The 13,937-nt window shown below is 40.9% G+C and overlaps 1 protein-coding gene across 2 annotated transcripts in view; it reads left to right on the top strand.

Annotated features, from left to right (window-relative positions):
- Nucleotides 1-13,937, top strand: part of NFX1 (nuclear transcription factor, X-box binding 1) — a 229,281-nt gene that overhangs the window by 170,213 nt on the left and 45,131 nt on the right. For both annotated transcript variants that reach the window (XM_084619772.1, XM_084619773.1), the window contains 3 exons: nucleotides 5,478-5,579; nucleotides 12,088-12,129; nucleotides 12,486-12,584. In XM_084619772.1, the coding sequence (XP_084475898.1) occupies nucleotides 5,478-5,579; nucleotides 12,088-12,129; nucleotides 12,486-12,584 (243 nt within the window). The remainder of the gene's footprint in view (nucleotides 1-5,477; nucleotides 5,580-12,087; nucleotides 12,130-12,485; nucleotides 12,585-13,937) is intronic.

A 13,937-nucleotide genomic window follows, 5' to 3' on the forward strand; every position in this document is an offset into this window, starting at 1 on the left:
CCTCTGCCCAGGAATGTAGACGGAGACTGCAGCAGGGAACCTGCTGTGTGGGTTTAGTTTTCAGTTTGGGGCTGGGTGGAGGAACACAGGGAACCCCAGGGCTGGGGTCTAAGCTCCCTGCTCCCCCAGAAGGACGTGATTGAGGGGTCCTGGGTGTACCCACAAGCTCTGTTTTGGACTGTGTTCCTGTTGTCCAATAAACCTTCTGTTTTACTGGCTGGCTGAGAGTCTCAGTGGATCCCAGGAAGAGGGGTGCAGGGCCTGGACTCCCCCACACTCCGTGACATCTACCTTTCATAACTATTGTTCTTCGAGATGTATTGCTCATGTCCATTCCAAGACCCACTCACCTACCCCTCTGTCGGAGCAATGCCGGCAAGAAGGAATTGAAGGACCCTATATATGGCTCCATGGAGCTCTCTAAGAGCACCTGAACCAACCCTAGGGGAAAAACCTTCCGGCTACTGTGCACACAGCACACACACACTTAATTAGAATGGACATGAGCAACATCTTGAAGAACAATAGTTATGAAAGATAGGTAACCTTTTTTTACAAAAGGTAGGTAACCGTTTTTCTGCTTCACTTCTAATTTGCCTGGAGTATTGAAAACACAGTAGTGACAGTCTCCCTGCTCTCAGTTCATGTGTCCACAGACACAGCAACACCTGGCATCTGGGAGGAGCAAGTTCATGGAAAGTCCTGCTTAGCTTTATAGCCTTGGGCTGGAGCATGCTCGTGGTAGATGCAATCTTCAGAGAATATAGACTCTGGGAATGCTCTACTGAGCGTATGAAAAGTGCCATTTTCAAATGCTTATAACTTGGTGAAATATGGGTGGATTTTCATGGTGAAAGCAAAAAGCACATCTTGGGCACCAAGGCAACTCTCTCTGCCAAATTTCAATTCTGTGCTCCCAATATTTCAATTCTATGCTCCAGGCACTGGAATTGCTCAACTAAACAGTTGTAAGAATTTTTTAACATGGACAAAATATTTTTCCCTAAACTGATTCTGAGAAATGACTGAACAGTTTTGGCTAAAATTTAAAAAAAAAAAAAAAAAAGGCAGCAGCAACCTGGGTTACATACCCACTGTGGAAAATTTCAGCCCAAACCGTTAGTTTGACAAAGTTTACAAGCAATTGAATCCAAGGTCTTATAATGGTACGTGGTGGGTAGCGTTAACTGTAGGTGACACTACCAGCTCATCTATAATAAATGCATGACCTCTTAAATGAATATTGTTATACTACTTTAGCTTAAAGCTATATATCTAGGTCTCTCAAATCTGGTATCCATTCTAATGATGAGCTTTTCTGGAGCTACCTGATGGTGGGTTCCAAAATGGGATACTACCATTGACTCTGGACTGAGATCTTTTTATACTGATTTGCTACAGTTGCAGGCTGGAAGCGAAGCAAGATTTATGCAGAGTATCCATGCATGACTAGCCCAGGAGTAAAGAAGTTTACTGTAGGAGAGGTGTGCTATTGTTTGACAAATCAGTGACAACTATATTCGCTACTCTCTTCTGAAGTAAAGATTTTGTCTTGGACAATGACCAGTGCATACTGTAGATAATGCAACTTTGTGAGGGCAGTACATTTGCTCGCTGTTTCTAGTTTGCTCAAGGTCATGTTCCTGAAGGTATTTAGCAGAGGTGCTAGACCATGCATAGTACTGACCTGTGAATCGGACCTTAGAAGACGGCCATCCAGACAAGGGTAATCACGTGTTCCTTTCACTTAAAGGGAGGGATAACATGATCTTTGTGAAATACCTGTACAAGAAGCTGAGTCTTTGTAGTGAAAAAGTTTCCTGCTGTAGCAGAAGATGAAGTGTCTGTGGAAACTCTCTTTGATCATATCTTCAGTAGACCTCCAGGAGGTTTATCTTCATATTCTGAAGTCCTGTGAGAGCAATGCAGTAATGATGAATTTCACTATTTCCATCTGGAATATTAATCCCTTTACATACTTCTTGAGAATTAGAATGGCCTGCATGTGATCTTTTCTCTTTGTTCCACAAAGAATCTTATGCACTTTCCAAAATCTCTCTCTATACAGAACTGGCTTTGTTGTTGTGATGTGTAGGAGATAGACTATATCATCCTTCATCTTCTGATGTGTCAAAGGATTTTGGTGCTGACAATATTGTTTTTGTTTATTTTAACGTTAGGGAAAGAATAAACTTGTTCTGGATTCAGTGAGTAAATTCTATAGAATATCCTTTTTCTGATCTTTTCAAGTATCAGTTTTCTTGAGGTGACTGACTATCAAGAGAGAGTGATGCTGGGGAAGATCTCCACTGATTTGGGAAATGAAAACTCAAAGTCAAGAGAGGCTTTGGGAGTTGGATGATTTTCCAGAGAAACCCAGCCTTGATTTTCCAACTTTCAGAAATCAGCCTCTTCCTAATGCATAATCGCTACACTAGCTTCTGGAGGAGCAGCAGCAGCTTCAAAAGGAAAAACCTACTGAAGCAAGGTTGTCTGAAGATTCTCTGACTGGAAGAAGAAAGGGGATATTTCCCTTGTTCACAGACGCAGTGACAGTTTTGTTTATATACTACCCAAAGATTTTACTCATAGAATATGTGGAAGGGTGTCAGTCTGCAAGTCCAGTTTCTGCAGGTGGAGCTGCAGTAGTCCCCAGGCAACTACATTAGAATTTTGAACATTCAGTAAATCTTAAGAATCAGGTGAAGCATAAATCCCAAAAGAAGCAGTTAGCAAAATCCAGTTTCAAGTAGATATTATTTAGGTTCTCATTTTTTTTCCCTGTATGCTCCCAATTGAGAATCACTCTACAAAATAAGAGGTCACAGTCAACACTCCCAGGGCTAAGGCCCCTGTATCCAACTTCTGTCTGATTAATTCTTTTATATGTGGGTTTGGCAGGATGGTATGATTGTGCTCCTTTATGAAGGAGGCTGCATTAGGCTCAACCTTAGACTGGGTGATTAAGTCCTTTTGGTCCTTCGGGTGCAAGCAGGATTCCTGAATCTTACTCACATCCTCATAAAACCAGACAGGGAAGAAAGAATTAGACAGCTCTTCTGCAACTCAACAAGAAGTTTTGTTTTCTACAACACACACAAACCTACAAAGTTAGATTCCCATCTGCGCTAAATTCTGAGAGCCTGAGGTATCTTTCTCATTTAAACGTTTCTTCCTTTCTTTAGAAGATATTTCAGGGAAGAACATCTTGTGAGGGGTTTTAAGACTTCAAGGGGAGCCCTAATGGCAAAAGGATAGCCTGATTTACAGATGGTATAGACATTTTGCTGTCCCTTTAAGAACCACTTTCCTTGGCCGGGGGATTTTGAACTCTCAATGATACATGAGTTACACATATTTTGTCAAACATGATAGTTCTTTGAACTGACCAAGACTTCATTTCCAAGGTCACCATCATCTTCCTCCTATAATAGAAAGTGGTGTTGTCACTCTGGTAGTCACTAAGGCACGGGTAGTCAATAGGTGGACTGCAGGCAAAATTTGGACCACCAGACACTTTTGAACAGACCCCAAAACCTTTTCATTTACTTATCATTGTTAGGGGTTTTTTTATTATTTTCTGTGGAGTCTGGACCTTGACCAAGAAATTTGGACATTGACAAAAAATAATTGACTGCACCTGTTCTAAGGTAATGGAAGAGCATTAAGTTGGATGTGAAAAGGCTGTCTGGGGTAAAGGTGTTTGGGTATACGCAAGGCATTCAGAGCTCCTTCCAATACTGCTTACTCTGTGGAAGGAGCAGCAATTTCATGGGTGAGGAGGTCTGTAAGGGCCATTATATGGCCTTCCATCCATACTTCCTCAAAATAGTATAATCAACATCTTTTCCTCTGCTGATGCATTTAGTAGAAGTCTGTTATGGAACATGGTGCCTCCCAGTGTCTTAATTTTTTACATAATTGACTTGTATCCTCCCCTCCCTCCCTAAGGATGATTAACTGCTTTCTGCATGCCTCTGTGAAAGCTGCCATATGAAGGAAATGAAGAAGGGAAAATTCTCTTATCTGAGTATTTTCTTTCTAGGGCCCTCCATCTCAGATAGTCTGACAGTGGCTCTCCACTGTGGAGACTGTCTGACATGAAGAGTGGCAAGAGAGAAAATTCTCAAGTAAGACAAAATTCTTCCCTTTCAAATTTATTTTAAAATTGACATGCCATATTAACTTCAATTTTTCTTTAGAAATTCACCTGTTAAGATTCACTATAAACATGAGAAATTTCAGGAAGAAAATCAATGTTGTTTTTTCTTCACAGAAAGTTAGATATTGGTGGTCAGGGTGATCAAGACTAGAATTAGAATGGAAATTGTCTCGAACTTTTACCTATAGAGTTGATACTGTTTCATTAGTGTTTGTGTAATGCTTTTCTTCCTAAAATGTTCCCAAAGTGTGGTGTTAACTGTATTTTCAGGGATTGTTATTCACAATTAAAATATAGTGTTATGAGGGTTGAAATGTGACAGTTGTTTTACACTTTTTTTTAACAGGGATATGAAGAATTTTTTTCACAAATGAAACTGTAGGGATATTAGTTAGGCAGATAGAAACATAGAATATCAGGGTTGGAAGGGACCTCAGGAGGTCATCTAGTCCAACCCCCTGCTCAAAGCAGGACCAATCCCCATTTTTTGCCCCCGATCCCTAAATGGCCCCCTCAGGGATTGAACTCACAACCCTGGGTTTAGCAGGCCAATGCTCAAACCACTGAGCTAACCCTCCCCCCAAATGATACTGACATTTGACCAGAAAGTGGGTTAACTTCTTTACTCTTCTGCAAAGTGCCATGGGGTATTTAAGTGACTCTGGTAAGAGTCTTAGTTTTACATCACGTTTTAAAGTTAACACCTCCAGTAGCATGTATTCAATAGCATGCAATCTGCCGCATCTCCCACACCACTTTCTGAACACCCGGGTTTCCTTTGATATCTTCAATCAAAGCATAAACCAGGCTTCATCCAACTTAGCTTTAGAATGTAATTGTGCAATCTTCCCAGTTGACACGTTACATTTTTACCAAGATGCAACATAAATGCATTTTGTGTAAAATCTACAAAAATGATGATTTCCCTGACATCTTTCATTCCTCGGCTTTTCTGCATGCATTCCTTGTTTGCGTCTCTCTCTCTTGGTGTTTTCTCTACAAAGGGTAGTTAGGAGTGGAGTCCTGTTCTTGTATAGCTTAGAGTCTTGCATGTCAGCCACCACTTCCCACTCCCACAAATGCCTCTGACTCTTATGCTGGTGTATGTCCCCTACTATCTCAGCTGGCCACACAGTTTAAAAAGTCTTGCCTTTTCCACACTCCATAGTAGTGGTATGGAGTACACTGGCAGGCTCCTTGAACTTATTTATTTCTCTGGTGTCTCACCTGGACTACTAGTCTGTAGTTCCATGCTATTTGACAAGTGATCTTTTTGCATACGAATTAAGTAAAATCCAATTTTTTTTCCTTCCAGAATAGCTGCTATATCCATAGCCACTAAACTAACAGACCTGCAACTTGGAGACTCCGTGGAAATTAGTAGGCTGATTACCAAAAAAGAAATGAAGCAAACAAGGTAATCATGAAGAATCAAGCATGGGAGGGATTCTAGCAGTCTATAAATGTTGAACTGAAATGTGCATGTCCTGAACTACTATTTTCTCTACCGGGGGCTGGTGACCTCCTCCCCATACTGTGCTGCCCAGTGCAGTAGTCTGGGAACTGACCTTGTTCTTGAAGACAAAGGCAGAAAAAGCATTGAGTACATTAGCTTTTTCTATTTAGAAAAGATGGATGAGCACAAGTCTATGGGGCCAGATGCACTGCATCCAAGGGTGCTAAAGGAGTTGGCAGATGTGATTGCAGAGCCATTGGCCATTATCTTTCAAAACTCATGGCAATTGGGGGAGGTCCCGGATGACTGAGAAAAGGCTAATGTAGTGCCCATCTTTAAAAATGGAAGGAGGAGGATCAGGGGAATTACAGGCCAGACAGCCTTACCTCAGTCCCTGGAAAAATCATGGAGCAGGTCCTCAATGAATCAATTTTGAAGCACTTCAAGGAGAGGAAAGTGATCAGGAACAGTCAGCATGGATTCACCAAGGGCAAGTCATGCCTGACTAATCTAATTGCGTTCTGTGCTGAGATAACTGGTTCTGTGGATGAAGGGAAAGCAGTGGACGTGTTGTTCCTTGACTTTAGCAAAGCTTTTGATATGGTCTCACACAATATTCTTGCCAGCAAGTTAAAGAAGTATGGGCTAGTTGAATGGACTATAAGATGGATAGAAAGCTGGCCCAACAGGTAGTGATCAATGGCTCCATGTCTAGTTGGCAGCTAGTATCAAGGGTCGGTCCTGGGGCCGTTTTTGTTCAATATCTTCATAAATGATCTGGAGGATGGTGTGGATTGCACCCTCAGCAAGTTTGCAGATGACACTAAACTGGGAGGAGAGGTAGATGCACTGGAGGGTAGGGATAGGATACAGAGGGACGTAGACAAGTTAGAGGATTGGTGCAAAAGAAATCTGATGAGGTTCAACAAGGACAAGTGCAGAGTCCTGCACTTAGGAAGGAAGAATCCCATGCACCACTACAGACTAGGGGCCGAATGGCTAGGCAGCAGTTCTGCAGAAAAGAACGTAGGGGTTACAGTGGACGAGAAGCTGGATGTGAGTCAACAGTGTGCCCTTGTTGCCAAGAAGGTTAATAGCATTTTGGGCTGTATAAGTAGGAGCATTGCCAGCAGATGGAGGGATGTGATCATTCCCCTCTATTCAGCATTGGTGAGGCCTCATCTGGAGTACTGTGTCCAATTTTGGGCCCCACACTACAAGAAGGATGTGGAAAAATTTTAAAGAGCCCAGCAGAGGGCAACAAAAATTATTAGGGGGCTAGAGCACATGATTTATGAGGAGAGGCTGAGGTAACTGGGATTATTTAGTCTGCAGAAGAGAAAAATGAGGGGGGATTTGATAGCTGCTTTCAACTACCTGAAAGGGGGTTCCAACGAGGATGGATCTAGACTGTTCTCAGTGGTAGCAGATGACAGAACAAGGAGTAATGGTCTCAAGTTGCAGTGGGGGAGGTTTAGGTTGGATATTAGGAAAAACTTTTTCACTAGGAGAGTGGTGAAGCACTGGAATGGGTTACCTAGGGAGGTGGTGGAATCTCCTTCCTTAGAGATTTTTAAGGCCCGGTTTGACAAAGCCCTGTCTGGGATGATTTAGTTGTGGATTGGTCCTGCTTTGAGCAGGGGGTTGGACTAGATGACCACCTGAGGTCCCTTCCAACCCTGATATTCTGATTCTGTGTTGCTGAAAAAATGTGCAGCATTATGGGTAAAGTCCCAAATAAAATCAGGAAAACTTCTAACAGCCTGTCTGTATTTAACAATACTGGTATTTTAGGATTCTCATTCAGTTTCCATAAGAATCTTCAAATCTTTTTTTGTAGGGTTTGTTCGTTTTTTGGGGGGTTTTTTACTATATAGAATGATTTCCCTACTTTATTGAATGCAGGCATGCTGCTGTCCGAATTGTATTTCAGATATGGAACAAAGGATGTGTGCTTCTGAAAATTACACATTTAACATTTCCTGTGTTGTTTTTTTTTTACACCAGACGGATAACTTTGTGGTCATCTCAAAACTGGGTTTGTCACTTAGTCATTAAAAAACCAGCCTAAGAGCACCAAAAAAAAAAGTCAGAATTTTTTTGCAGCCCAGGGCTACTAAGTGTAAGGCAATTTACACTCCTCACATGCCCCCTCACCACACCTTATTTGTACTCTCACCTATCTGGCCAGGGTGTAGGGATTGCATAAATTGTTTCTCAGCTGTGGTGCCTGCTGAGCCGCAGGGAGGCAGCCTGTCTGCTGTTTCTTTGCACAGTGAGCAGATTTTTACTGCAGCTTTGTTTGCTGACTCTTGGATTTTGACAGTCTCACTTCAGAGGCTCTCCTCTTTTGAGGAAGTCAGACAGATAGTAAAGGCTCCTTGTTATGATTCCAGGGAGGCTGGAACCGTAAATACCTTGGAAACAGAAGGGGCCCGAGTGCCATAGAGCAAGTTGTTATTGCTGGCACCAAGACACAGGCTGGTGCTCACATTGTTGCCTCTGGTTTTGCAGTGGAAGGTATTCCCCCGCATGCAAGTATACTTTGGTGCATTTATTGAATTCCCTACTGTTGCAAGGTTTGCCTCAATCTCTTACACAGCATAGGTTCTCAGATCAGTTCCTTACCTAGAACCAACAGTCTTGATTGATTAGTGATGATCCAAATGAGTCCTTTGTTTCACAGGAGGAAATTTCAGTTCACCCCAAAACCAAAGCCTATAGTTTCATTAGTTCTGAAAATTCACATACAACACCGAATGTGCGGGTTGTCCACACCTCTGACTCCTGTTCCAAAGCATCTCAACCTTTGAAAAAAAAAAAAACACTTGGTTCCTCACTCTGAATCCAGGTATTTGATGTGATTTTCATCTCCTTACCCTTACCCACTGTAAGAGCTTTTCCCCCTGCCTTACCCTTATGGAGGTGGACCTCGATGGGGTGTCTTGTCAGCATGGACCCTCCTTCATAGGAACCCCCAGACTAACTACTCTGTTATGAAAAAAGAAAAGGAGTACTTGTGGCACCTTAGAGATTAACAAATTTATTTGAGCATAAGCTTTCGTGAGCCTCAACCAATGCAAAATTTCTGAACCACAATCACTGAAAGAACCCTAGAGCAATTATACCTCTAGCACCTACAGTTCATAAATAAACCATAGTAGGTTCAGCTCCAGTGGTATTAAGAATAACATCAGTCATGGTTTCATCAGCACCTCAGGTAGAGAACACAGGATCTTCCTGTTTAGATAACAAACTGGAGCAGTGCCTGTAGGCCAGAATCCTCAGAATTCCTTCTCTTCTCCCAAGGATAGCATGATAGAGTACTCCAGTTTCTCCCTTAGAAGATTTCAAATAGTTTCAAGATATTCTGACTCTAATAGCAGAAGCATAAGGTATTGAGTAATCTACAGTCCAAGAAAAACTCCTTATCAGGGTCCCATTCTCTCACATTTTATCCTAAACTTTTTCATCTTAAAGAGATCAGATTGCACCATTTGAATGTTAAAGAGCAATCAAATTGTACCTGGACAAGACTAAACCTTTTCAAAAATCAGATATTTGTCTTCTCTGCTGGAAAGAACACACTCAAAGTACTGGGACAACCCTCTCCAGATTAGTCTGTTTATGCAAAAGGTAAAAAGTGTCTAGTCTGAGAATATTTTACAAGATCTCTCTGCTTCTTGGGCACAACCCAGCTGGTAATTTCTACGTACAAAGCAATACAAAGTATATGTAACGGCTTCTTCAGATACTGCACTTGGTCACTGGGTCCTCCAATCTGCTATTTTCCCTTGAAATCTCATTTCCTTCTTTCTTTTCCCTCCCCAACCTTTTTTTTTTTTCCTTTTTTTCTTGGATGGACTGCTTGCTAATTCTCATCAGTCTCCAAAAAAAATTTTCAGTATGTGAGAACAAACAACTTGATCTTATTGCAAATGTGTCCTCTCAGAACTGAAGAAACCTCTGGTTTGGATTATTCCCACATTTGCATATAGTTAACTTTTTGTCTAGTTTACTAGGGCAGTGATTCTCAACCCGTAATCTGCAGACCATTGGTGGTCTACAAATGAGCTTTGGGGAGTGCCCTAATTGACTTCTTGGCAATTAACCATAGAAATCTTTGAAGCATAATGGTTTTTATTGAAAAAATCTGTACAAATTAACCATCTCATTCTTCTTTTATGTGGAAGAAAGGAAAGTTAGATATTGTAACAAGTCTTTTGCATGATAGGCCACTGAGCTTCTTTCCCTCTTTCCTCTCAGCAGGAGAGTCTGTTTATTATAGAGACAGTGCCTGCTTTGGGCCAGACACTGCTCCTGAGGAAGTTTGCAGCACTGCTGCTTGTCTGTTAGAGAACCATTGCCTGCTTTGGGTCACTGCTGTTGAGGAAGCACACACTTTTCTCCTCAAAAAGAAAAGGAGTACTTGTGGCACCTTAGAGACTATCAGTATTGTTGGATACTGTAATCAAAAGAGTAATTATCAGGAATCTCTCAGATACTGGCATCTCTCAGATACTGCCAGGGAAACTGTTTGTGAAAAGGCAATGTATTGAAACGTGGAACTGAAATGTGTGAATCAAAAACAAAACAGATGGAAAGAGTAAGACATGATGTGACTTTGTCGATACATTGAAGAATTCTGGAACTACATGGCTGCACAAGTAGTAATCATCAGTTATATAATCAATTACCTCTTTCAACAAATTGATCACACTGAGCAGTGACCGCTATTGTAAACCCCAATATATCGGGTTGGTTTGGTTGGGAGTGATAAATAATGAAGAGGAAAGGTCACTGATTCAGAGCAATCTGGATTTGCTTGATAAACTGAGCACAAACAAACAATATGGATTTTCCTATGGCTAAATGTATATATCTAGCAATGAAGAGTGTATGGCATACGTACAGGATGGGGAACTCTATCCTGGGAAGTAGTGACTCTGAAAAAGATTTGGGGATCATGGTGGGTAATCAGCTGAATGTGAGCTCCCAGTGTGATGCTATGGCCAAAAAAATTAATGAATAATCCTGGGATGAATAAACTGGGAAATCTTGAGTAGGAGTAGAGAGGTTTATTTACCTCTATATTTGGCATTGGTGTGACCGCTGCTGGAATACTGTATACAGTTCTGATATCTACAGTTCAAGAATGATGATGATAAATTGAAGAGGGTTCAGAGACAAGCTAAGATATCTGCTACCAGAATTCATCTTCCTTCTTGCTGCATCAGTCACAGATCTTCTGTAAACCCCCAATGTGACCTGTGAGAAAGAAGCCATTGATAGTGTGATCTGGATCCATCAGTTTCAGAGGGTGGATCATCAAAACAAAGTCCCAGGTCTAAACCTTCGGAGGTAATGATACAGGGATAGAGTAGCTAACTTCCTCATCCATAGTCCCAACCCAAATACTAGGTTAAAGGCAACAACCATTTAAACCAATAACTACCTGACAGAGGCCTTTGGTGACTATCAAATCATGAGCTGATTCATGAAGCTTATTATCTGTATGAATGTTAAAGCCACCAAATCTTGACAACATCAGCAGAGCACTGAGAAACTTTGCCACCTCACATCCGGACTCTGCAGCACAGCAAGGCCATCTGTTCACCAATGTTAGTCCTATTCTCATTTTATGCCTGCTCTTACATATGAGATTGACCAGTTTAGTTTTGCAGAGAGACACATAATGCTCTTTAGTCTGATCTCCTATATGTCCTAGGCCATAGAATTTCACAGTTACCCATGAACTGAGTCCAGGGTAATCTTTAGGTTGAATGTAGGTAGCACAGACTGAGATGCACAATAGCTGCGCTCTATTCCTGGCTTTGTCACAGACTTCCTGTGTTGTATTGGATAGGACTCTGTCATAGGCTTTGCAGAAGCATGCCCTTAAGAAATACACACAAGGGAGCTGAATGAAGATTCCATAGTCAACTTTAATTCTAGCATTTCTTAAATTTTGAGCCCCTTAACTTTGCAACCTTAATCTTCTTTTAGCATAGTGAGAGAGAGTGTGTGTGTGTGTGTTTGTTTAAATGTAAAAGTTTGTTTAGATTAGAAGCAAGGAGCTAATTGTTTAGGACCTGATTCAATACACATTGAAGTCAAGGGAAACTTTTCCATTGCTTTCAGTGGATATTGACTCAGACCCTTTAACTGCTTGTAATTGTGTGAATGTAACCAAATAATCTTGCCATAAAAACATGATTGATTTTATTGGGTCATCATAGAATCGTAGACTATCAGGGTTGGAAGGGACCTAAGGAGGTCATCTAGTCCAACGCCTCGCTCAAAGCAGGACCAATCCCTAATTTTTGCCCCAGATCCTTAAATGGCCCCATCAAGGATTGAGCTCATAACCCTGGGTTATCTCAAACCACCGAGATATCTCCCCGCCTTGAAAGCTTACTTAAAAGCATACAGAAATGTTTTAATGTTATTTTTTTCTTTGATAATCCAGGTTGCAGTGTAATGAAGAGTGTTTCGCCCTTGAAAGGAACAGGTGGGTTGGTATGCTTTTTCACAAAAGTATTAACTGGATGTATCTAAACTGTATGAAAAAGATCATTTTTCCATGTGAAGCAGAGAACTGATAAAATGTCAAGATCATCCCCATAGTATTCTGTACTAGACGATCAATAAACTATTAATTTTAGAAACATGTTCTAAAATCTTACACCTTTCCCATCAAAAGTCTTCTCAAATTATTTCTAATTTAATGAAATAGCTCCAAATATATCAACTAGGAAGTTTCCTGCAAAAAGCTGTTTATCTGTAGCATTGGTCCCTCTCTGTAGTGGATAAGTTGGTCATTGAAAAGCCATCTTTACATTTAAAATTTTGTTTTCTAAATTGCAGACGCTTTGCTGAAGCTCTCCATATCCATGATAATTCTGACCCTTTTAATATCCGTTCTTCTGGATCAAAATACAGTGATAATTTAAAAGAAGATGCAAGGTATATGTTGGAATACATGGTTACAACATTGTTGCTTTTGCACCCCATAGCTGTCACTGTGTGTTAAGGTTTTATTAAATAGGCTGACATAACTATGTATATTTATTCAGTTAACCCTTGTAATTTGTTATGGGGTTGCCCTTGTCATACTACAGTTAACATGGAAGTTTTGCTCAAACTTAAGAAACAATGCTTGAAAGTGCTTTAAAATCCATGACTCAGGTATACAAACAGGCACCTAGTGGAATTGACAAAAGCACATGAATAAGTTAGCTTACCTCCTTTTGAGGTCACTGCTATGGGGTGGGGAGCTGACAATGGACATGCTCCATACATGCCACAAGTGCCCATTGCTGTGACTTGGGCAGGGAACTTAGACTGGGCATCTCTCACTACCTGCCACAGCCACAGTGCTGAGAGTGGGGGAGGAGTGAGGTCAATCATTAAGATCATAGAATCTTAGAAGATCAGGGTTGGAAGGGACCTCAGGAGGTCATCTAGTCCAACCCCCTGCTCAAAGCAGAACCAATCTCCAATTTTTTCCCCGGATTCCTAAATGGCCCCTTCAAGGATTGAACTCACATCCCTGGGTTTAGCAGGCCAATGCTGAAACCACTGAGCTATCCGTCCCAATGGTCATCTATGCTAAAAAAGACAAGTCCAGGGTCTCATTAACACCCTTGCTGTGAGAACAATACAAAAGAGACACAAAACTGACAAGCAGTAGCACCTGCCATATTTCCAATCAATATCCCTTCCAATATATTGAATTTCCAAAAGTCAAGAATGCTTTATCTAGGCTACAGCCATTCATCAGGGTTTGTACCTTCAGATCATTTGGACTTACGTTCATAAGTCACATAAATGCTTTTGAAAACCTTTCTTAGATACCTCAAATCTAAGGGAGCCTAAATTTAGGGCCCTCTTTTTGAAAAAGTTGGGCTATGTATATAGAAAACTTACATATTAACCAAGTTATAGTGTGAAAATCTGTTTAGCTTTTCATTGTTAATACTGATGCATTCATGAAGTTTTTCAGCAGTTAATTAACCTAAGCGTGCAGAAAAAAATGGAAGTTTACAAAACCAGTTTTATTTCTTAACCTCCATTTGAAATAATAAGTTGCAACTAAAATGTCCTAATCTTACTTACAAAACTGTTTTGCAAGACAATTTCCCCTACCAAACAGACGGAAGATAGGAGAAGGGAAAAGAGACTAAATTGTCTTTTTGGTTCAGAGGAAGGTAAATATGGAGTTGTGGACCTCTCTTTGTATAGACAAGATCTCTTGATCTCTTTGAGGTCAGTTTGGAAAAGCTGGATTGGGTGTCCAGGACCATTGCTGGACAAAGT

The sequence above is a fragment of the Lepidochelys olivacea genome (assembly GCF_965140295.1).
Source record: "Lepidochelys olivacea isolate rLepOli2 genome assembly, chromosome: 2".
Lineage (NCBI taxonomy): Eukaryota > Metazoa > Chordata > Testudines > Cheloniidae > Lepidochelys > Lepidochelys olivacea.